Raw genomic sequence first — 21,546 nt, forward strand, 5'->3', positions numbered from 1 at the left:
AAATATAACTATACCATAACCATAACTATACCAAAGTATGGTGCTTAGCGTGCACGCGTTGGTTCTGAAATTACTTAAAAGCTGATATCAAAGTCACAGAATTGCAGTCACTACTAAGGTCGGACCAATTAAAGTTATCTGAAATATCTGCTTGCAAATATTACTCAGAAAGGACCGATCAACTACATTTGGACAGAATCAGTGGTTTTGGAGCCCCTCTGTGGACAACCTCGGTTTATAATGCCATAATCAGAAAATTAGTGCGATGTAAAAGTGTTTCTTTGAAACAAATTTTATTTGATCGAGGAGCCAAAATGTGTACTGTGTAGTATATTATAGCATATGTAGTGGCACATTCAATTTTTAACTATTAAAAATATTTTCTCACAATCACCAACGCATGCGCCATACTTTTCTTGCGCTAGACGTTATAGAAACCCGGAAGTAGTTTGAAGGTCTTTGCTTATTGTAGAAGTTTGGATAAGGTCGCTTGTCCATATTTAATGTGAAAATGGGTGTTAAAATAGAGGTATTTCGAGTAAGTATTTATTTTATACTAAGGCCGTGGACATGTGTATTTTTTCCTACATGCTGAGACCATAAGACTTTCTAGGTTTAGTTTTCGCTCTAGTTAGCCGTTTTCATTATGCTAGCAGAGGTACAGTTTTCTGATGTGTGTAATTTGTTTTGCACAGATGATGCTGTATCTCTCCTTTCCTGTGACCATGTTTTGGATCTCAAATCAAGCAGAGTATTTTGAAGAATATATAGTGAAGAGAAAGGTTAGAAATTTATTTTTACGTTATGTGTATCGGTCTTCTGTAGATAATTATTCTTGTAGTAACAATTTTTGCCATGTTGTCTATTTTTGTGGTATGCAGAGGGAAATCTTCCCCCCCGACGAGGAATCGCAGGTAAGAAAAATGCACGCAAGTTAGTTGCGATCAACACAAGTCAAGGGTTGTATTTTTCAGCATTAGGTACCGAATCACTCACAGTGCAGGCTGGAAAAAAACTACGTTAATTGTTGAATTTAGTAACTTGTAGAACCTCAGTGGCGAAAAAAACCATTTTGTACTGATGTCCGTGCTTATTTTGCTGTGCCTCTGTGGGGTTTTTCACCTCTATAAGGATTGTATGTTATGATCTTTGCACAAGACCCACTGTTAGAATTAACTGGAATCCAGAATTTGTATGGAGTGTGTATTGGCTGGCAAATACCCTCTTCTTAAGGAATGCTTTGTAGTCTTTCCCAGGTTTGTGTATCTGTAAAGTTTTTTCTAGGACCCTGTGATAAGTTTTATCATCGAGTCACACCAACCAGTCCTTCTTGAGAAGGGAAAGGCTTTGTCAGTAATTACTTTGTGCTTTTATTTATAGGGAGGAGTATCTCAATAACGCCATAAACACATGTACTGTAGCACAGACATTCAAATATTTTATTTCCAGCATGGACTAATGATGACTCAGTGTGTTTAATAAAGACATGAAATGTGTTTCTCTTCCTAGTCAAATCTGTATTCGTCAATAGTTGTGACTTAGACGAAGAGCAAACAGAATAACTTTGGGCATTGTGTAAAATCTGAATAAAATTGAATAGAATAATTTGCAGATTTCAAAACCATATTTTATTTACAGTAGAACATAGAAAACGGTCAAATGTTTAAACTGAAATGTTTTACTGTTTCATGAAAAATATTAGCTTATTTTGAATTTAATGGCAGCAACATGTCTCAAAAAAGTTGGGAGGGGTAAAAGTAAGTGGAAATAAAAAGAAACAGGTGGAGGAACATTTTGCAACCATTTGGTAAATTGGCAAAAGGTGAATAACATTGCTGTGTGTAAAAATAAAAAATAATTTTTTTTAAAAAAGGAGGTAAAGATGGGCAGAGTTTCACTAATCTTCAAAAAACTGCATTTAAAATTTGTGGATCAATAATGTTGGAATAATCTTCCTTAATTTAGAATTGAAAAGACTGTCATATTTAGTACACACAATATCACCAAACGAGTCAAAGAATCTGGAGAAATCTCTGTGAACAAGGGACATGGGTGGAAATCAATCTTGGATGCTCATGATCTCTAGGCCATGAAGTGGGACTATATTAAAAATAGGGAGGATTCTGTCATGAAAAATGCTGCAAGGCTCATGAATACAGTTCACCACGCCATTCATAATTGCATGTTAAAGTGCTATATTTACTGAAGAAGTAACTTGATACAGAAACACTGCTGTCTTCTCTAAGTCAATCCTTATTTAAAATGAACTTGAGCAAAGTGGAAAATTGTTATGTGGTGGGACAAATTGAAATTTGAAATTCTTTTTTGGAAAACATGGACACAGTGTTCTTTGTTATTAGGAGGAGAGGAGCTATCCAGCTTTTTATCACTGCTCAATTCAAAAGCCTTTATCTCTAATAGTTCAGGGGTGCATTCATGAAAACATTTGGCACGGCATCAACCAAAACCATATAACAGACCCAGGACTGTTGTGCAGCTAGAATCCTATCTCATCCCATAACATAACAGTCCTCTTCAAAATTTGAACACCTATTGTCTTCAGTTCCCAGATGTTTATGGACTGTTTATAAAAGAATAGGGGAGTTGTAAATTTTCATTTGTCTGTCAATAGCTCAATGTCTTTGACCTGTTCAAAAAGAACTGTATTTTCATAAAGACTGCTGAGTTACTGCTAAACAGCACACTATTTGATTATCGTTGTTCTATATATCTGTTTTCAGAGAAAAGAGTTGGAGGACTTCAAAGAGCGAATGCGTGTTCGTAAGGAACAGCGGCTATTAAAAAATATTCCTCTGGAATCTGAGAACTGAAGATTACATGTTGAAGAAAATGATTTTCCACCCTTTACCAACGATGCTGAACTGACTGGCAGTGATTTTGTGGCCCAAGGAAAAAAGTTGGACTGGAGTATGCCCATTTCATGTTGGAAATCTCTGCTGGATTAACTCTTCCCAAAGATGTGCTGGGTAATAATTATTTACGCCTAATAAGTTTATTGTGCTTTCATTTGTGTGTAACTTTTTTTCACATGGTTTTTCAAATGGTACAATTGTTTTCTTAGCTGTTGTTGTTACATTGCCTTAAAATAAATACTGAGCTGTACATCAGATTGAATCTACTTTATTATGATCTATTTGCAAGGTGCAGTGCCTAAAATGTTTTCACCTTGTCCTATTACTTATATTGTAGTGTATTGCAGCATTGTATTCTAGGTAATGGTGATTCAGATTAACAGAAATAAATACTAACTATAAATCAATTCTCCACAAACTCCTCGAAACTGACCACAAAGACTTTTGTTGTATACTGAAGTATTTCCCATCTTTAAAATAATTAACAGAATAAACCAATTGTTTTCCAGTTAGCAAAACTTGATGTGCTTTCTGTTTGAATGAATGATGCTAGTTGGGGATTTTTGATCATGATGATTAAGTTATGTCAGTGGTTCCCAAACTTTTTTTTGCCAGGCCCCCCTTTTTTACAAGAAAAATGTTCGCGCCCCCCACCACCTAACCCCCCCCCCCCCCCCCCCCCCCCCGCACAAACACATCCTCCAAACACACACACCCATATTTTGTTTACAAACTCCATTGCGGTTTATTTCACACCTCAAACATTTAGTAAACAATTAAGCAAATACAAGTAAACGGCAATAAATTACAGGTAGTAATAAAATATACTACTAACTCTTTTACGCTACGTCCACAACTACACGGGTATTTTTGAAAACTCAGCTGTTTCTATGCGTTTGGGCTTTTCGTCAACACGTAAACGGCGTTGCGATTCACCGAAAACGGAGATTATTTAAAACTCCTTTTTTGCGTTTACGTGTGGACGAGGATTACAGAGTTCGTCACGCAACGTCAAAGGTATGTGCCTTTTTTCACGTCACGCTGTGCGCCACGTTATTGTTTACATGAGATGAATTGCAGAATGGCAGATAGAGACAAAATACTGTTAATCTGGCTATCTTCAGGTTTTACACGCTTACATATACACACGCAGTTACTGTCCCTCCATTTAGAAAGGCAGAGGCTTCACGGTGTAATTATTTTACGTGTAGTTGTTTTTTTTCCTGTGTAATAATATTCAACATTGCTATCAATACATTTTTCAAAAAATGCCTCTCTGTGCAAAATGGGTTTAAACACAAACAACTGTGGGATACTGTTTGTCCGTGATTTGAACAGGGGGAACAAATTACGGCAGGATCAGCCTGATATTATTTGTATCCCACTGTAACTTTACTGCATAAAGAGCTAACGTCATGTTAGCTCTTGATTTTTAGTTCACAAACACTTCTTGTAATAACTAACAAATGTCAGGAGTAGTTAGTTATTACAAGAAGTGTTTGTGAACTAAAAATCAAGAATGTGGGATACTGTTTGTCCGTGATTTGGAGAGCACAGCGCGTGCTCCCGACGCAGGAAAACTAATTCTGCAGGGGAGACCTATCTCGGCACTTGTGCAGGTGAAGCCAAAGGGAAGATATGCTTCACCATATTTTCCTGTCTTTGGCTTGGAAGGAAGTTGGTTTGGAAACATATTTGGCGATGCTTCATCTCCTGCTTTGTGTTTGTGTGGGAGCCCCGTCAAAAACCTGTCCACAGTGTCCAAGCGCTCTTTTTTTTTTTTTTCTTTTCATACTGCGCCCCCCCTGCAATGGCTCTGCGCCCCCCCAGGGGGCGGGCCCCACACTTTGGGAACCTCTGAGTTATGTCATATTTTGTAAGTGCATTTTCCATGTATCACTGTGGGGAAGAATTTGCTTGATTATTTGATTATTCATATACTTAGCAAACCATATAATAATGTTTTTTTGGTTATGTTTTATTTATTAAAACAAAACCTTTTATTTACTGAATGGACAACAGTGATGTCATATGAAAGTGCATCTCATATTATGCAAAAGTTAGGACATGTTTTAAACAAAATCACACTAATAATGGCTAATAACTGCTTCCTTTTCAACACTTAGAGTTTGTACACCTTCAGGAAAGGCTTGATACTCTACTAAACCATATCTCCTTGAATGAATGTTTCTGTGCTGCCCAACTTTTCATTACTACTTGTTTTAAGAGGTGAGACTTGTTCCCACATCCTGACGATTTTAAATCATTAATCACTTTGAAGGAGTCGTATCAAATGGAAATAGAATCTTCTAAGTATAAATATTTCCATCTGAGAGAGCCAACAGCTGAACTTTTTATCAATGGTGTTGAAGTGCTGACAGATTTTCCCCTTGGCTTGTCAGCTCATATCCTCAAATATATTTGGCAGTACAATACAGCCAGCTGGATCCCTCATGGCTGTGTCCTGGGCCACTGGTGCGAGAGTGTGTGAATTTCTTTCTTACTACTATTTATCTTTTACAACTGTCATTCATTTCTGAAGCCATATTTAAGCACTCTGTTTTATGATGTAACAAGCAGATAAGTGCTATTCATTTTATGATAATAGATGTAATGACAGAAGCCAAGCAGTGATATATGGATGTAGCCTACACTTGGACCAATCAAAACGACCATAGAAAGGCTTACTAACTTCATTGTGTCCAGTTGTTTAAGGCGAAAACAACTCATTAATGCAGCCTAGGATACTTCTACGTGTTTGTTATTTAAATCAAAAACTTAAAAAGTCCAAAGCACGAGACTCTTGTAATGGTGATATCTTTGACAGTAGGGGGCAATATTTTGCTTCCAAACGCTTCGAAGCTTTGCTTAAACCACAAGGAAGTGACCAACTCTCTAGAGCGCTGCTGTCAAGATGGCACCGATTGGGCTGAAAGCTGTAGTCGGAGAAAGTAAGTGACATGTTTATTGTATCTAATCTCACTGTAGCAGTTTATTACAGTTTAAAAAAGTACTTTATTGTAACCTTTATCGCTGAAACTTGATGAACTGACGTTCTATTTATTAAACAAAATCGTGTTGTGGATGACGGTTCACCAACTCTTCCTGCTTCACTCCTAATTAATATGCTAACGTTGCCGAAGGAACCGATGTCATCATTTAAAAAGTCAGATATATAAAATAATAGTATTGTGTTACACGTGGTGATAGCAGTATTTGCTTAATTTGCTGAAGTTTTATGTGTTTTTGTGACATTAGCCATACGTTAAAGTTAAAAGTCGCGACGTTAGGGATTGAAAATGTTGTGACAGTCCAAGTTATAGGCTAACCCAGGCTAGCTAATCTGGAAGGGAAGTCTAGTAACTTCGCTTGTGATCTGTTAAATCATCCTGGACATTTAGGCTGTAAAACGTCAGCAAGTCACAACTTTTGTTACACAATAACTTGTAGTACATTGCGTTGAAAGTAAAAAACAAAAAAACTAACAAAACGCATGCCAGGGTTAAAATATTACGTATTCACAAGGCTCATCTAGTAATGCTTATTTGTAATTATATGCTAATTGCTTCTGCTAGACCTTAGAAGCATTAAATTTGGGCTTCTGTTCCTTCATCTCACATTTTCACTTCTTTTAAGAAGTCTGAATAATAAAAAAAACAACATACCATTACAAAGTAGTATGTTTTGTAATTTACTATCTGCTATTATTAGCTGAAAACGTTGTCCATACAAGATGAGTTAACCTATTTGGAGTATGCCAAAAAATATAAAATAAAATCTCATATTCAATATTGTATTCAGAGCAAACTGGGTATTTTATTTTATTTTATTTTTTTTTTTTTTTAGATTTAACAAAACTCTTCCAAAGTATAATCTTTTCCAGTTCCCTGTATGAGCGACCTGGAAAATCATTGCAAGTTAGTGATGAAGGTCACACTTGGTGCAAAAAAAGAAATCTATTTTTTTTCCATTTCTTTCTCTCAAAAGCTCTGAACCAGAATAAACATATATTCAGTATCCACCATAATACCAGCAACTTTACCACGATTTATACTGCAATCATAATATAGTGATTACAGTGATGGCTAACCCAGAATAAAGAAAACATTTTCTTTATGAACTCCCATAACAAGCTAATTATATCAGCTATTATTGTGAAAACAGTGAGTGAGTCATATGTCTTTGGGAGCAGAATCTATGTTTTTAATCAGGTTCAAATCGTGGTTTAACAAGGAAGTGAAGACATCATATTGGTGCAGTTCTACTTTTCATGTTTCCTACCACACTTCTTTCTTCTGTACCCTAGTTAATTATTGTGTGATTCAGTGAAAACCTTTTTGGGAACAGTGGTCCACTGCAGGAGACTAATTGGCTGTTTGTTTTAGCGCACGTACCACACCTTAGCTGTTGTGCTTAGGACGTCACTGGAACAATTGTGCTTCTGTCTATATAAGACCAGGAAGTTGCACCCAACCAAGTTTGTTACTGCAAGTGTTAAATATGTTTAAAAAGGGTTCCTGTTTTTTGAATTTTTGACAGTAAAGCTGACCTTTGACTTTTGTTGTTGTTTTATAAGTCACACAAATTCTTTTCATGAAATGTAGCTTACTGAATAGTTTCCAAAGCTCAAATTACTAATGAATGCTGCAACAACAATCTAGAGTATTTTGGATATATGAATGAAAATATGAATGGTTCATAAAGTATTGTTTTATTATTATTGTTGCTAAATTTACTCCACTTGTGACCCGTTTTAGCTCGTTTTTGTTATGAGGTTATGGGTTCTTGCATCAAAAAATGATCTTTTCATCTACAGAAATCATCAGTGGTGTGATCAAGAGTGTGAAAAAGGATGGAGAATGGAAGGTAACAGTAGATACAAAAGAAGAAATTCTTTTGATTTTTGTTGCACTGAATTTATTACCACTGTGTGGCAACATGCCTTTGTTTAGGTTCTTATTGTGGATCACATGACCACAAGAATTCTGTCCTCTTGCTGCAAGATGTCTGACATTTTGGCGGAAGGGGTGACCAGTAAGTATGGATATAATTCATAGTTTTTAGTTTAGTTTTTTTGTGGCACACTTAAATAAATGAGAGATCAAACTTTTAGCTGTTGAAGAGTAAAATGTGCCAACTTAATTCATTTTCTACATTTAAATGACATTGAAATAATCTTATTGTCTTTTCTGTTTTTCAGTTGTGGAGGACATCAATAAGCGCAGAGAACCCATCTCCAGTTTGGAGGCCATTTATTTAATCACCCCATCTGAAAAGGTTCAAAAGAGTTCTGTCTTTTAATGTTGCCATATCTTCAAGATTGTTCTCATGCGCATAATATTTTAAAGATAAATATGTTTTCAATTACAGTCGGTTCGTGGTGTCATTGGTGATTTCAAAGACGCAGCCTTTACATACAAGGCAGCACACATCTTCTTCACTGACAGTAAGAGTGGAAATATAAATATGAGAAATGTATTTTTTTTTTCCCCCAGACTTCCAGTGTAAAACGCTAAAACTGACATAAATGTTTTTTTGCCTTGTTTAGCTTGTCCAGATCCTCTCTTTGCTGAGATTGGGAGAGCCAAGGTTTCAAAATTTATCAAGACTTTAAAAGAGATCAATGTTGCTTTTCTTCCATATGAGTCTCAGGTGGGTAAAATTCTTATATTTCATTGAGTCCAAATTGTCTTTGGACATTTCATTAGAAATGTTTTTGGTTTTGGACATAACTTATGTGACAGTTAATCATTTAATTGTATGGCAAAAAGATAAACATTTCCTAGAGCTGCAATCAGTTATAGTAATATTCTGTCAGTTTATTGTGACAGGCAATACCTTTCACAGTTTCTCTTGTCCCTGTAGGTTTTCTCACTGGATGACCCAAAATCCTTGTACTCCTTCTACGGTTCTAAGGCAAATGAAACAAGAGATAAAATGATGGAAAATGTGGCAGAGCAGATTGCGACCCTGTGTGATACTCTCAAAGAGTACCCTGCAGTTCGTTATCGCAAGTATGGGCCCCTTCATGAGAAGAAAGAGAGATAGATTTAAACAAATAAATCTTTTCCCACTGAATATATTTGCTGATTTTAAAGTTGTATGCTACTTTGTTTTTAGGGGACCTGAGGAAAATGCTAGACTGGCTGAAGAAGTCTACCAGCGCCTCATTGCTCACAAAGCTGAAAACCCAACCATGGGAGAGGTAGGAAATACTTTGGTCTACAAGCACTCAAATTCTCACATTCTCTGCTGTGTCATTTCAAATCTGATGAAAAATGGTGAACAAAATGTTTACACTGCTTTTTTCCCTGCTAAATCATCTTTCTCATGTAAGAGAATAAACCTCTGTTGGGATTCTGCAGCTCTTCAGCTTAACAGGTTGTGAATATTTCTTTGGTTTCTGGGATTTATTTCCTGATGATTATTTTCTCATCCTTTGCTGGACCTGTCCTTTTTTTCCCTTCTTCTTTTCTGTTTTTCTCAGCTGACATTTTCTTGCTTCTGAGATGAGTCTTAAAAGGCATGTATTACTGTTCCCTTTTGCGTCTATGCATGTGAGGTGCTTTATCCTACTATGGTGCACATATTTTTATTTTTATTTCTACATCTAGCAGTGATGCTGAATTATAATAATTGCTAATTGATTGATTTCATTGCATGACATTGCAACAATTAATTCATGTGTACTTTCAACCAGTCTCTTTTAATAAATCTGTAAATTAAATCATATATTTCAAAAGTATTGGATGATATCCTTAATTTGTATCATTTTTAGGGTCCAGATAAGGCGCGATCACAGCTAATCATTGTTGACCGTGGGTTTGATCCCGTCTCACCTGTTCTTCATGAGTTGACCTTCCAAGCAATGGCTTACGATTTGCTAGACATCAAACAGGACATCTATACGTGAGTGACTACCTTTATATTTTTATATTGCTCTGTCTGTTTGGTGTGCTGTCTTTGGTATACCAGTCCCTCCATTTGTGGACTTTTTAAAAAAAATAATAATTATTTTTGGATATTAAAGTTATCAGACAACCGGCATTGGGAACTCAAAAGAGAAAGACGTCTTACTGGATGAAGATGATGAACTCTGGGTTCAGCTCAGACACATGCACATTGCTGATGTCACCAAGTATGTTTGTCACAGTAACATTTCTACGACTGTTACAACTTGATTGCGCAGTGGAATCATTGTAATTCAGTCCAAGTTTTCCTGTGTTAGGTGTCTACTAATTTTCTCATTTGATTGCTGCAGGAAGGTGACAGAGCTTCTTCGCACATTTTGTGAGAGCAAGAGGATGTGCACTGACAATGTGAGTGTTATGTGCATTATCTTTTCAGGTGTTTGAAAAGTCCACGGTAGAACATGAGTATTGTTTTTGTGTTATGATGGAACTTTGGGGAAAATGTTTCTCTTTTCAGGCCAATATAAAAGATCTGTCTCAGATGTTAAAGAAGATGCCACAGTATCAGAAGGAGCTGAGCATGGTGAGTTAAATTAAAAAAACAAACAAACCCTTATGTACTGTATTATCATTATTTGTTTGTTTTACTTTATCTAATCCAAAAGCAATGTCTGTTCAGTTTACTTAGAACTTTGCTGATTAAAAATAGGGAAATGTTTTTGAAGCATATTAGGATACATTTGTGATGATAAATTAGACACAATTTAGACCGGTTGTTTTGCCTAAGTAAGTATTAGCTGGGCCAGCTAAAGTTTAGTTGGATCAAAATTGGGCCAAAAAATTCTAGTTATAATCTGACCATTATGACAAGACTTCCCAGAAAAAGTTTTTCTTATATCAGAGTTGTCAGTCTTAATTATGTTTAAGTCTTTTATAAAAATATGATGCCATATGTTAAAGTAAGTCATTAGTAATGGATTTTAATGTAATTTCTTTTACAGTACTCCACTCACTTGCACCTAGCTGAAGCTTGTATGAAGAAATTCAAGGCCTCACTTGATAAACTTTGTGAAGTGGAGCAGGTTAGTAGCCTTGTGCACAACAGAATTTTTTGTAATCAAATGTATGACTTGCAGCAGTCACCATCGTGTGTCTGTTTTTGGTAAATTACACTTTGAAAGTCCAGTTCAGTTTTTGGCTTTTGTTATCATATGTCTACTTATGTCTACTTATAATAATTTTGATTACATTTTTTCTTTGAGGACTATTGAACCTAATAGTTTTTAAATATTAATTATAATGCAAAAAAAGTCTATTAGGTTGTAACATTTCTACCACATATGGTCAATGGCACAATGCATTACACTGACACAGAGTATCTAAACAAAATGCCTGACATGGAATAACTACATTGACTCATCACATTCAGTGACCTGAAATGTATCTTTGTAACTCCTGTGCTTCTTTGCTTCTGGTCTGTTGATATTTTTATTTGTTAACTAAAAAATAATAATATTTCGCGAGAAGCTTTAAACTAGACATCAGCAGCGTAAATCATCGTAGATCTGTGAGCTTACTGTAAGCTTAAAGGCATGTAATAACACAGACGTACCACTTGGTACAGTAGAGGTTCTTCCACTACTTTTTTCCCAAGACCTGGGAAAAAAGCCACAATCCAAACCGGAGCCAAACCCCAGTGGTTTAGTTATATGTGCCAGACATGCCTTGTGTTCCTGAGGGGAAACGTTTGGCCATATCTAGTCCAGTATCAGATGAGTGACAAGCACAAGAGAAATTATAAGCTATGCATGGCTGTGGCATTATGAGGTGCAAGTGTTAATGGGGCCTTTTTTTATGAGTAAATCGCTCAACTGCACTAATGGATTGTCAGCATGTCTGAAAGCTGTCTCTTTAATCCATTGGGCATGCTTTGGCTCTTAAGATGTGCAGTATGATCCAAATGGCAACAGCTCTCTGTCAGCTGTCATTTGTTCTACATTGTTTGGAAGCCCATTACAAATGTGTGTGTAATGTTGTAAATAAAATTATCTTTCAGTTGCTCGCAAAGTTTTGCTGCTGGCTTTAATAAAGTTTAGTCCAAATTTGTGTAAGGTTAGCAAAATTATTTAAGGCAGTTACACAGTGCCAAGTGACCATTTATTGGAGGATAGCTAGTGTACCCAATATTTAGCTTTATGTTGACATAACGTACAGATTACAAATGCAAATCTGGAGGTTTACTTTGCAATCTGAGATTTTCTTGTTGCAATAGTCTTACAGCAATATCATGGCTCTGAAAGAGAACGTGTGTTGGGGGAAAAGGGAATAAAGTGGTTTCATTCAAGTTGATGATATTCAATAAAGGTTGATAGTAAACTAGGGCTTTCTTCCACAGGACCTTGCAATGGGAGCAAATGCAGAAGGGGAACCACTGAAAGATGCCATGAAGAGCATTGTTCCTGTGCTCTTAGACAGTGACATTGATGCCTTTGACAAAATCCGCATCATACTGCTGTTCATATTTCACAAGAAAAAAGGTAATAAGATCTCAAAACATTTTAAATCTTTTGAAGTCCTAATCTTGTTACATTGAAGAGAAGCTTTATTTGTCGTGACGAAACTTATTTATAGCAAACAGTGTTTTCATTGCCTGGTTGTCTGTTCAGGAATTGGGGAGGAGAACCTTGCCAAGCTCATCCAGCATGCAAATATTCAGGCCGACAGCAACATTATTTACAACCTGCAGAACCTAGGCTGTAATATTATAGCTGGGGTAAGTTTGGCTACAGTCTCATGCTGTGTAACTGAGAATTTTATAAAACTTAAAAGAAAAAAATCTGAATATTTGACATACATGATTTTTCAGGGTCGCAATTCTGGGAAAACACTGCCAGATCGTAAGGAGCGTACAGAAAGCACATACCAGCTTTCCAGGTGGACACCCACCGTCAAGGACATCATGGAGGTATTAAGCCCTAAGTGAGGTTTCAGATGTCACTGGCAGACCTGCTGACCTTTGCTCACAACACAGCTTTTATAACATCTGTGTTTCTGTATCACAGAATGCCATAGAAGACAAACTGGACAAAAAGCTGTGGCCATTCATCGCTGAACCAGCACCCATCAACACAACTCAGACTGCAGTCAGGTCGGGCGGTTCTCTCTCTCTCTCTCTCTCTATCTATCTATCTGAGAAATATATAGATAGATAGATAGATCTCTTTCCAAAACAGTTTGTATTTAGCAACAACTGGGGTAAATGACAGATAATGTTATAAAATAAAACCTTTTATCCCCCGAAATGAATCCGAGCCGAGCTTTTGACAAAGTGAAGTAGAGTTTAAAGGGTAAATTTCAGTCATTTTTGAATACTCTATAATCCCTAGGGAATTCCCATCATAATGATGGTGCTAATACTGACCACTCTTGTAGATCTAGATTTACTCATAATCTGTGGAGTGTTCCAGTACTTTTATACTTTTTAAGCAAAATGCAGAATTAACATGTAGAAGTTGATAATAATAATATATAATATAGACTGGCTATAACCCCCCCCCCCAAAACAAACAAACAAACAAACCAAAAAAACTCAGGAGTTACTGTTAGTATTTTCACATTCATACTTATTCATCAGGGTCAATTTCCTGACAACACAGTATGAAAAAGAGACATTGTATGACAGTTGTATTAATTATTGTTTGAAATAATAAATGACAGAAAATTGATAAATAGCTGAAAGGGAGCTGTAGTTTTAGTAATAGTTTTATGTTTCTCAATCATTTTCAAAATTCTTTTACAGCAGCGCACGTTTTGGACACTGGCACAAAAATAAGTCTCCAACGGAGTATCGGTCTGGCCCTCGTCTTATTGTTTTTGTGATTGGTGGAGTGTCATACTCTGAGATGCGTTGTGCTTATGAAGTGACTCGAGCCACAGATGGGAAATGGGAAGTCCTGATTGGTAAGCAATTGCTAATTAAGAAGTCATGACTGTTGAACTTGACTGTTGAACTGCTATTTAAATTTTGTTTGTTTGTTCCTTGACAGGATCATCTCACATCCTAACTCCAACCAGCTTCCTCAATGACTTGAAGACTCTGGACAAAGATGCTAATCCTGATCCGTAATCCCCAAGTCGGGACAGCAATACTGCAGCAGGAGTCTGGTTGTTCCTTTAAACTGATGTCTTTCTGTTGTCCTGTTTCTGACATCTCTGATATGAAATCTTAGATGTAGCCATGTAAGGAAGCTATTCTATTATAATGTGCTCTTTTGTTGTTAGTTGGGTTCTGTATACTGCTGTGATTGAAATTGTATTTAAGTAATAAATGAAACAATATTAATGTTTTGATTATTGTATTCATATTTAAATTCTTAATTTTGTTGTAATTGACTTGCCTAGTTATTTAGTCAGAAATTCTGGAAATTGTCACAAAGAAGAGCAGCTCTCACCTCATAGAAATCTCTTAATTCAAGTATATTGTAGTTGCACACAATTGAAGGACATATTGTATATAGATTTAAAAGTAGATAAAAAATATTTTATTTTAGGTAACCCTCTCTCCCTTCTTGAAATTTTCATCTCAGTAAAAATCTCAGAACTGCTGTGTTATGACCATTGCACATTTACTAGATACTTTAATATATTGCTGGGCGCTAGAGCAGTGGGTGTTTGTTTATTTGTTGATGAAAATGAGCAATAAAATAAAAAATATATTGAATTTAATTTGTCTTGTTTCTTTTCTATAGGACCTTTTAGTATGCTTCAGTATGCTTAATATTTTCGTTTTGGTTTAAAAAAATGTATAGTTTGTTCATATTTTGCTAAAAAGTTCTGTATAGGCCTCAACCCCCTAAGCCAGCTCATCACTAAGAGCGGATACATGTATAGATTCAGGTGTGGAGTGATCATTAACAACATGTACATGGGCGACATTAATCTGTATGCTAGGAATAAGTGAGACATCAACTTACTGATCCAACTCACCAGATCCACAGCAAGGATATCAGGATGTCATTTGGACTATATGAGTGTGATCGAATGGTCACAAAGAGAGGAAAGGTGATCCACACTGGAAGGGGTGGAATTTCCAGAAGAGTTGCAGAGTAGTCCTTACACAGTCCTTACCGGTCATTAGATACCCAGGTGGAATAATAAGCAGGCCTCAGGATGAGATGGATGTCAGTGATGTCAACTCACAAAAACTCCTCATAATGAGAGGTCCCCACCCAAAGTCCAGCACACTTGGTGTCTGTGGCCAACAGGAAGCGGGAGAGTGAGGTTAGTGAGTGTTGGAATGGCATTCCAGGATGAAACAGAACATTTTGCACTGACAGAGTGCTTTGGATATATATTCTGGTAAACAGCTCGATGTCATCCATGTGGAGGAGATGGTTGACGATTGCTCCATTCCGTACTTGGTATCCATATCAATGTTAATGATCTGCCTGAGGGGGTTCAGACCTATGCAGAACAGAAAACCCACACTTGATGGCGACTTGTAGAATTGGCTGCAAGTGTTGTTCTCTAGTGTTGATTCCTAATTCCCCATCAAATTCATGATGAAGGCTCTTGGGGTCCTGTTGATCTGATATTTTAGACATTCTAAGATTCATCTATGGGGCATTGAGTCATAGGCTTTCTTGTACTTAATCTGGACAGTGCACAGGTTGGTCTGTCTGGTCTTATAGTCTCAAATGACTGCTCTAGGTAGCAGTTGCTGGTGTTTTGATCCTCTGGTGTTTTCTGGAATTTCATGTATTGGGCCATGTTCCTGTTCATTTTAGTTGTTATGATGACTGACTGGAGCTTCCATGTTGTGCTGAGGCAGGTTACTGGTCTGCAGTTAGACTGGGGACTGGTCCCTTCTGGGGATCATACACCTTTGATGGTATAGCTTCTTTTTTTTTTAAAAAACCCCCCCAAAGCTGTGAGTCTTTTCTTGGCAGTTTCTGAGGCCTAAAGGTATGGGCAGCTTGTAGTACTTCTAAGGAGGGTGGAGATGATGATACTTCCCCCTGACCTGAAGTCCTGGCTCCCCCTTCCTGTATCAATTGTGTTGTACCTCATAAATCTCTATTTCAGATAGTAGTTGCTTCTTTTGCATGTTTCATTGTCTGACCCACATGCTTTTCATGTAACCCCTTGCCTTGGGATTACAATCATAGTACCATTCTAGCATTCCTGTTTGTCTATCTGCCTGCCTGCTTGCTTGCTTGCTTGCTCTATGTGAAGTGAAAGCGGGGACTTCAAAATGTAAACATGAACCTTAAGTAAAGTGTTAGGTCAGAAAGGAGAGCATGCACACCTACCACGAAAAAAAGATCATCCCTCTGAGGATTATGTTTTCATCTGGGATTACAGATGGCAATATGAAGAACAGGGCAGACGCTGAGGTCTTAATGGCAATGGGTTAATACTCAGGACTAAACTATTAAAACCCTTCTTCCGCTTCATATCCAGTACACACTGAGAGAAGCATCATTTGGTATTATTTCATTTATGAACAGTTCATCTGTTATAGATGTTTTTTGTAAGACTTTTCTTGCATCTAGTTTTCATTTGGGGTTTATAATTTTTTTTCAGTTATTTTTTTGATGGCAGCTGCTGGGATGGATTCAAAATCTAAACCCTCTGACGCTGTGCTGGTAAGATGTCAGTGTAAAACTGATTTCTATGTTCTTGTTCTAAATATATAGGGAGGACTATACTCTTTAGATTTTAGACAGAAATATAATCTTAATTCTTCTAATTAGTTAAAGAAATGTGTGTTATCGTTTTTAGTTCTTCATGATAGATACATGTATTGATGTAATACACATAATTAATTTGTTTTTAATGTTTAATGTGAGCTTAACAGAACCTTTATTGTGATATTGGAAAAAGATTAGCCATTAGGATGATTAGGATTACATTAAGATTCACATTTGACCTTGAGTCAAGATGGTCTGAAAAAACTACTCATATTGAGAAACTATAATGTTGACAGTTCAAACAATTTTAAAAATCTCTATGCTGAATAGGAATCCCCAGAGCTAGAGCAGATTCTGGACATAATGAGTTACTCACAGCGTGGACGAATGGACGGACAGTGTTGCACTCTAAGTCCTGCTAAAATAGAGACTACATCTGCAGGTTGGAATAGTGAAAATACCACAGTACAGTATACATCTCCCTTTTTTGGCCTGATTATTGATTGTTTCATTCTTGCTTCCCACAGGGTCAAAAGATGAGAGATCATCCCATACTTCAGATAATAAACAGGGACAATATGTCAACTCGCTTTTATCGTTGCCTGGATTTGATTACCAAGTACTAGACTTATGACTATAAAATGATGAGGGATACACTGTACAAGTAAGACTGATGAATAAATTACATGAGCTCTCAATTATTACCTGTTTTCCCAGGAAAGTGGACGTAATGATCATCATGTCTCTGCACCTCATATCTCTGTGACTGAGAGTACTCCAGATAGAAACAGGAAGCATCTGTCAGTTCCAGTTGACCAATTACAGGTTCCTTCTCAACGTGAACGCTCAAATTCTATAAAGGTCTGTTAGTGTGGTAACAAGTTATAACAGTGTTATTCTGATAGCTGTGACAATTTTTGATGTTGACTTGTTTAATTCCATGTTATCACATATACATCACCCCATTCATTGAAACTTTATCATGCTGTTTAACCCAAAAAGTCAGAATCACCTGCTGAACAGCAAAAGTTCATGGAGATGATTACCTATGGCCAGCGTGGACGCATGGAGGACCAGTGCTGCTCATTGGATCCTAGCAAGAGTGCTCCTTGCACACCCAGATACACAGAGAAAAAACCTGTTGCAAGTATGTTAAACATGGCTGAAAATTCAATAATTCTGGCCATTTTAATATCATCATTTTAAACTGCCTTTATGAACCTGACTGTTTCAGGTTCTGACAGATTAAATATTTATATTGAAAATCTGCTGTATTTGACCAGTTTCAGATCCTGAAATGTTCTTCAATCTGTTGGCCGACACTCAGAGCCGACGGCTCGATGACCAGCGAGTGTCGCTTCCGTCATTACCAGGATTACAAAATGAAAAGGGCACTTCTATGGGAGATTCAAGCTACTTGTGTTACATGGTCTCTAAAGTTCAAGTAAGGAATTTTCTTTATTCATCTGCTCTTTTAATACAAAGTATCAAAATGCTGCATGGAACTTGACTGCTTGAAATGATTATATTAACTGCTTTAAGTCTGTTTTAACGGGAACGCCACATTAAAACATTTGAGGCAGATTTTCCACAGCTGTCAACTTACAGTGTGGCTTTTTAGTTAAGAGTTTAATAACCACATTATTATATGTATTTATAGTCAACCTATTGATCAAAAATTTTGACCTAATCTATTTTCAGGGCTCCAGAATGGATGATCAAAGGTGTTCATTACCTCAAATGCTACCCCCAGAGACACCGTGTTCATCAAACAAGGATCAGTCTGAATCTGGTTTAAACCCATTACGCTCAGCCTCCTTCAGCTCCAGTTCAGACATAAAACAACTAAAAAGTGAGGATAAAAAACCTCAAAAACAGGTATCTCCGCGCTTTCAGTTTTAGCCCCCCAAAAGAAATTGTAAACAGCATCGACACTAAACAATGAGGTTTTAGATCCTCCCATTTCTTTTTGCATGTGTTATATTTTTTTTATTATTCATTCACTTAACATAATTCACATTATCCCATCTAGTTCTTGACTCCAGCTGAACAGGAAGATCTTTTTACCTTAATTAGTAATTCCCACCATGGCCGAATGGATGAACAGCGATGTGTCCTAAATTCTACACCCCAGTCCACACCTAAGCACCATTTCACTCAAAGTGAAATCCCCCAAGGTCAGAAAACAGGAAATTTTCCCTTTGTTTTTTTTTTGGTTTTTTTTGCATTTGATATTTTTTCTAAATGAAAACTCATGTGTGTTGTGATGCTGTTGATATATAACAGCGTATACATTTCTCAATGAAGCTAAAAAGTATTTTATTTTTCTCTAACATCCAATGCCCAGATTCTGATAATTTCTTCAGCTTGCTGGCCAGCTCACAGGGCCGACGACTGGACGACCAGAGAGTGTCCCTTCCTTCATTACCTGGAATACAGAATGGAGGTACCACATTAACACCCACTGCTGCTGAGGCGGATGCAAGCTACTTGTGTTATCTGGTTTCCAAAGTCCAGGTTGGCCCCATATGTAACATTGTGAAAAGTTATTTACAGCTTTTGTTTCTTTCTTAAGTATCCATGCAGTTTTTGCACATATAGATTTATCAATTTTGCTTCAATCAAACTTTTTACCCACAGGGCTCAAGGATGGATGAACAGAGATGTTCTGCACCCCACATCTTCCAGAACCTGGGTACCCCATCAGCTCAGCACAAAAATAATCTTACATCAGGCACATCTGGTAAACCTCTGTGGAGGTCTGCCTCGTTAAACCGTGACAAAACTGAACAGCGTGGGCAGGTCAATGTTCATACCACATATCACTCAACATTGTTTTACCTATACTTTTTCTGCCCTGTAATTTTATATTTCTTAAGCAAGCCACGAAAACTATATAGTGATGAACTAGAACTTTTATTATCTAGTCTTTTAAAGAAATAACATAGCTGTATTGATTGCTTAATGGCAGCCTCTGTTTGCTATGTTTTTTTGAGAGTTGTCCCACTTCTTATGACATATCTTTCTTTAAAAACAAATTAGGGAATATCGGCAGCTGAGCAAGAGCAGTTCCTTAAAATGATAAGTCGCATACAAAGTGGACGCATGGAAGAGCAACGCTGCTTTTTACAACCCAGCAGAAGCACACCTTCCTCACCTACACACAATGGCAGTGCTTTGAATAAAGTACCCATAGGTCAGAAAAATGCACAGTGCACTTGAATATGAGTATTTTGTCTCTGAAATGTCAAGAATAATTATTTCTCCATTACAGGTGCAGAAGCAGAGGCATTCTTCAAAACCATCACCTCCAGTCAGTCGCGACGACTAGATGATCAGCGCGTTGCACTTCCTACCTTGCCAGGGATAAGTGGAAATTCTGAAGGAAAAGTAGACATACAACGACATACAACAGCTGAAATCCCAGTAAATTACACAACATCTAAATTATTGGTAGTGTGAAAATTAAGAAAAGTGTAATAAATGTGGTTATATATTTTTTTTTAACTCTATGCACTCCCACAGAAGTTAAGTGCATGCAGGACACCATGTGTCTTTCTCTCAGTTTGTCATACTTAGAGATCCAGCATATCCAACCATTAAATTTATCTGTAAATGACCATTGTGTAGCCCTTAGGCTATCTCTCGTAACATTTGGCTTGTCTACAGTACTGTAACTAGATAACCATGACCGAATTTTCTTTCATGGTTCTAAATTTAGTTACACTCTGTCAAAAACCTCACTTAAGAGCGTTTTCCCACCACTGTACTGCTGATTATATTCTAATAAATTGCAACTGATCATTTGTTTTTCCGCAAAACACTTGCCAGTTTAACGGTCTCTCATCATTTCTGTTCTGTAAGGTCTCTCCACTACCACAGATCACAGTTGCTAAATGTACACCTACAACTTCAAAAAAGAACTGTTCTACACCTGCCTCACAACCTCAAATGGCTTATGGAAAGCCTGGTTCCACTGAGGCCTTACCCAAATCTGCTTCACTTATTCCCAAGGCAGAATTTAAGAAGAAGTCTAATTTCCCAGCTAAGGTAAATTCTTCACTTTTCCATTTTTCAATACATTCAAGTTTGTAGACAAATATATAATAAGAAATGTAAACACACATTAGTAGAGTATAACAATTTACCAGTATTTTCATCCTCTAAAATATTATGTTTCAGCCTCCTGAACTAGAAACACAAAGGCTGATATCCCAGTAAATGACAAAAACAAACAAAACAAGAAAAGCTGATAAGAGATTCTGTAAGACTGTTTGAGTTCAGTGATTTGTAACATGTTACAGGTAACAGTGAGTGTATCTGTGAGCTTCACACCTCAGGAGGTAAGTTGTAAGATAACTGATTACCCAAAGGTATTGCCATAATAAAAGAAGTGCCTTCAGTACTACTGTTTTCTCCTCTGACAAATGAACAGAAGAATGCCAATGAGCCAGATGCATTCCCAGATGTCTATCTAACTCTTGGAGCCCCAGGGGACAACCTTGTGATACCTCTGAGTTCAGTATGTGGCAGACCCCTGTCCTTTGACTTAAACCTTGTTATGAAGGAAGATGTTAAGTTCAGGCATCGCTCTCCAAGCCATTCCAGTCCCAGAAAAAACAACTCTCCCAACAAAGGAGCAACTGGTAAAGCACATCCTACATGCTCACAGGAACAGGGGAAGCTTGTGACCAGCCACATCAGTGCAGATGTAAACTCCATCTCCCTGACTGAAAAGACTCAGCTGGAGAAAGGAATGGCTCAAGAAGGACAAAAGGGGAAAGGAGAACTTGGAAAGGTGAGGGAAAAGGCACAGCATGGAAAAGGAAAGGGCGCTGTAAAGAAAGACATGAAGAAGAGTGGCAAATAATGTACTTGTAAATTATGGGATTTAAATGTGAAAAAACAAGTAGCAAAAAAATTGTATTTGTATTGTTAAACGCTCTTATTAGAAATGATGTTGATTCTGCTTTATAGGGTCATTTGAAGGATAGTCCTTTGCTCGCTAAATTTACAGTACATAATTGTGTTTTGATCTAAATGTAAACCTAAGGAATCTATTTTTGTCAA

At 37.0% G+C, this 21,546-nt stretch overlaps 3 protein-coding genes across 3 annotated transcripts; all 3 read left to right on the top strand.

Moving 5' to 3' along the window:
* Positions 1-378: 378 nt before the first annotated feature.
* On the top strand, positions 379-3,385 carry pet100 (PET100 cytochrome c oxidase chaperone). The gene is made up of 4 exons (XM_003442094.5): positions 379-538; positions 696-782; positions 882-914; positions 2,742-3,385. Exons 1-4 carry the CDS (start codon positions 512-514, stop codon positions 2,829-2,831), a joined length of 237 nt encoding a protein of 78 aa, XP_003442142.1. The 5' UTR covers positions 379-511; the 3' UTR covers positions 2,832-3,385.
* A 2,301-nt stretch (positions 3,386-5,686) lies between these two features.
* stxbp2 (syntaxin binding protein 2) lies at positions 5,687-14,509 on the top strand. The gene is made up of 19 exons (XM_003441959.5): positions 5,687-5,824; positions 7,690-7,739; positions 7,826-7,907; positions 8,074-8,150; positions 8,244-8,319; positions 8,422-8,525; positions 8,739-8,887; positions 8,994-9,078; positions 9,652-9,782; positions 9,904-10,011; positions 10,135-10,192; positions 10,302-10,367; positions 10,786-10,866; positions 12,180-12,321; positions 12,451-12,557; positions 12,651-12,749; positions 12,847-12,932; positions 13,584-13,744; positions 13,831-14,509. The coding sequence occupies exons 1-19, from the start codon at positions 5,788-5,790 to the stop codon at positions 13,908-13,910; spliced, it is 1,779 nt and encodes a 592-aa protein (XP_003442007.1). The 5' UTR covers positions 5,687-5,787; the 3' UTR covers positions 13,911-14,509.
* Positions 14,510-14,608: 99 nt separating this feature from the next.
* Positions 14,609-21,500, top strand: LOC102082566 (uncharacterized). The gene is made up of 15 exons (XM_005468718.4): positions 14,609-16,431; positions 16,807-16,918; positions 17,004-17,095; positions 17,194-17,337; positions 17,479-17,623; positions 17,760-17,920; positions 18,178-18,354; positions 18,509-18,653; positions 18,824-18,993; positions 19,117-19,278; positions 19,519-19,672; positions 19,751-19,902; positions 20,341-20,526; positions 20,781-20,819; positions 20,912-21,500. The coding sequence occupies exons 1-15, from the start codon at positions 16,381-16,383 to the stop codon at positions 21,344-21,346; spliced, it is 2,325 nt and encodes a 774-aa protein (XP_005468775.1). The 5' UTR covers positions 14,609-16,380; the 3' UTR covers positions 21,347-21,500.
* Positions 21,501-21,546: the final 46 nt, after the last annotated feature.

This window comes from Oreochromis niloticus, linkage group LG4 (assembly GCF_001858045.2).
Source record: "Oreochromis niloticus isolate F11D_XX linkage group LG4, O_niloticus_UMD_NMBU, whole genome shotgun sequence".
Classification (NCBI taxonomy): Eukaryota; Metazoa; Chordata; class Actinopteri; order Cichliformes; family Cichlidae; genus Oreochromis; species Oreochromis niloticus.

What these genes read in the sequence shown, in the direction of transcription:
- stxbp2 (XM_003441959.5), top strand. Translation starts at nt 5,788, where the DNA reads ATGGCACCGATTGGGCTGAAAGCTGTAGTCGGAGAAA. An exon ending in CCTGCAGTTCGTTATCGCAA is followed by an intron (nt 8,888 to 8,993) that starts GTATGGGCCCCT and finishes CTTTGTTTTTAG; the next exon opens with GGGACCTGAGGAAAATGCTA. An exon ending in ACAACTCAGACTGCAGTCAG is followed by an intron (nt 12,933 to 13,583) that starts GTCGGGCGGTTC and finishes ATTCTTTTACAG; the next exon opens with CAGCGCACGTTTTGGACACT.
- LOC102082566 (XM_005468718.4), top strand. Translation starts at nt 16,381, where the DNA reads ATGGCAGCTGCTGGGATGGATTCAAAATCTAAACCCTCTGACGCTGTG. An exon ending in TGCCTGGATTTGATTACCAA is followed by an intron (nt 17,096 to 17,193) that starts GTACTAGACTTA and finishes CTGTTTTCCCAG; the next exon opens with GAAAGTGGACGTAATGATCA. An exon ending in ATCTGGTTTCCAAAGTCCAG is followed by an intron (nt 18,994 to 19,116) that starts GTTGGCCCCATA and finishes TTTTACCCACAG; the next exon opens with GGCTCAAGGATGGATGAACA.
- pet100 (XM_003442094.5), top strand. Translation starts at nt 512, where the DNA reads ATGGGTGTTAAAATAGAGGTATTTCGA. An exon ending in TTAAAATAGAGGTATTTCGA is followed by an intron (nt 539 to 695) that starts GTAAGTATTTAT and finishes TGTTTTGCACAG; the next exon opens with ATGATGCTGTATCTCTCCTT. An exon ending in CCCCCGACGAGGAATCGCAG is followed by an intron (nt 915 to 2,741) that starts GTAAGAAAAATG and finishes ATCTGTTTTCAG; the next exon opens with AGAAAAGAGTTGGAGGACTT.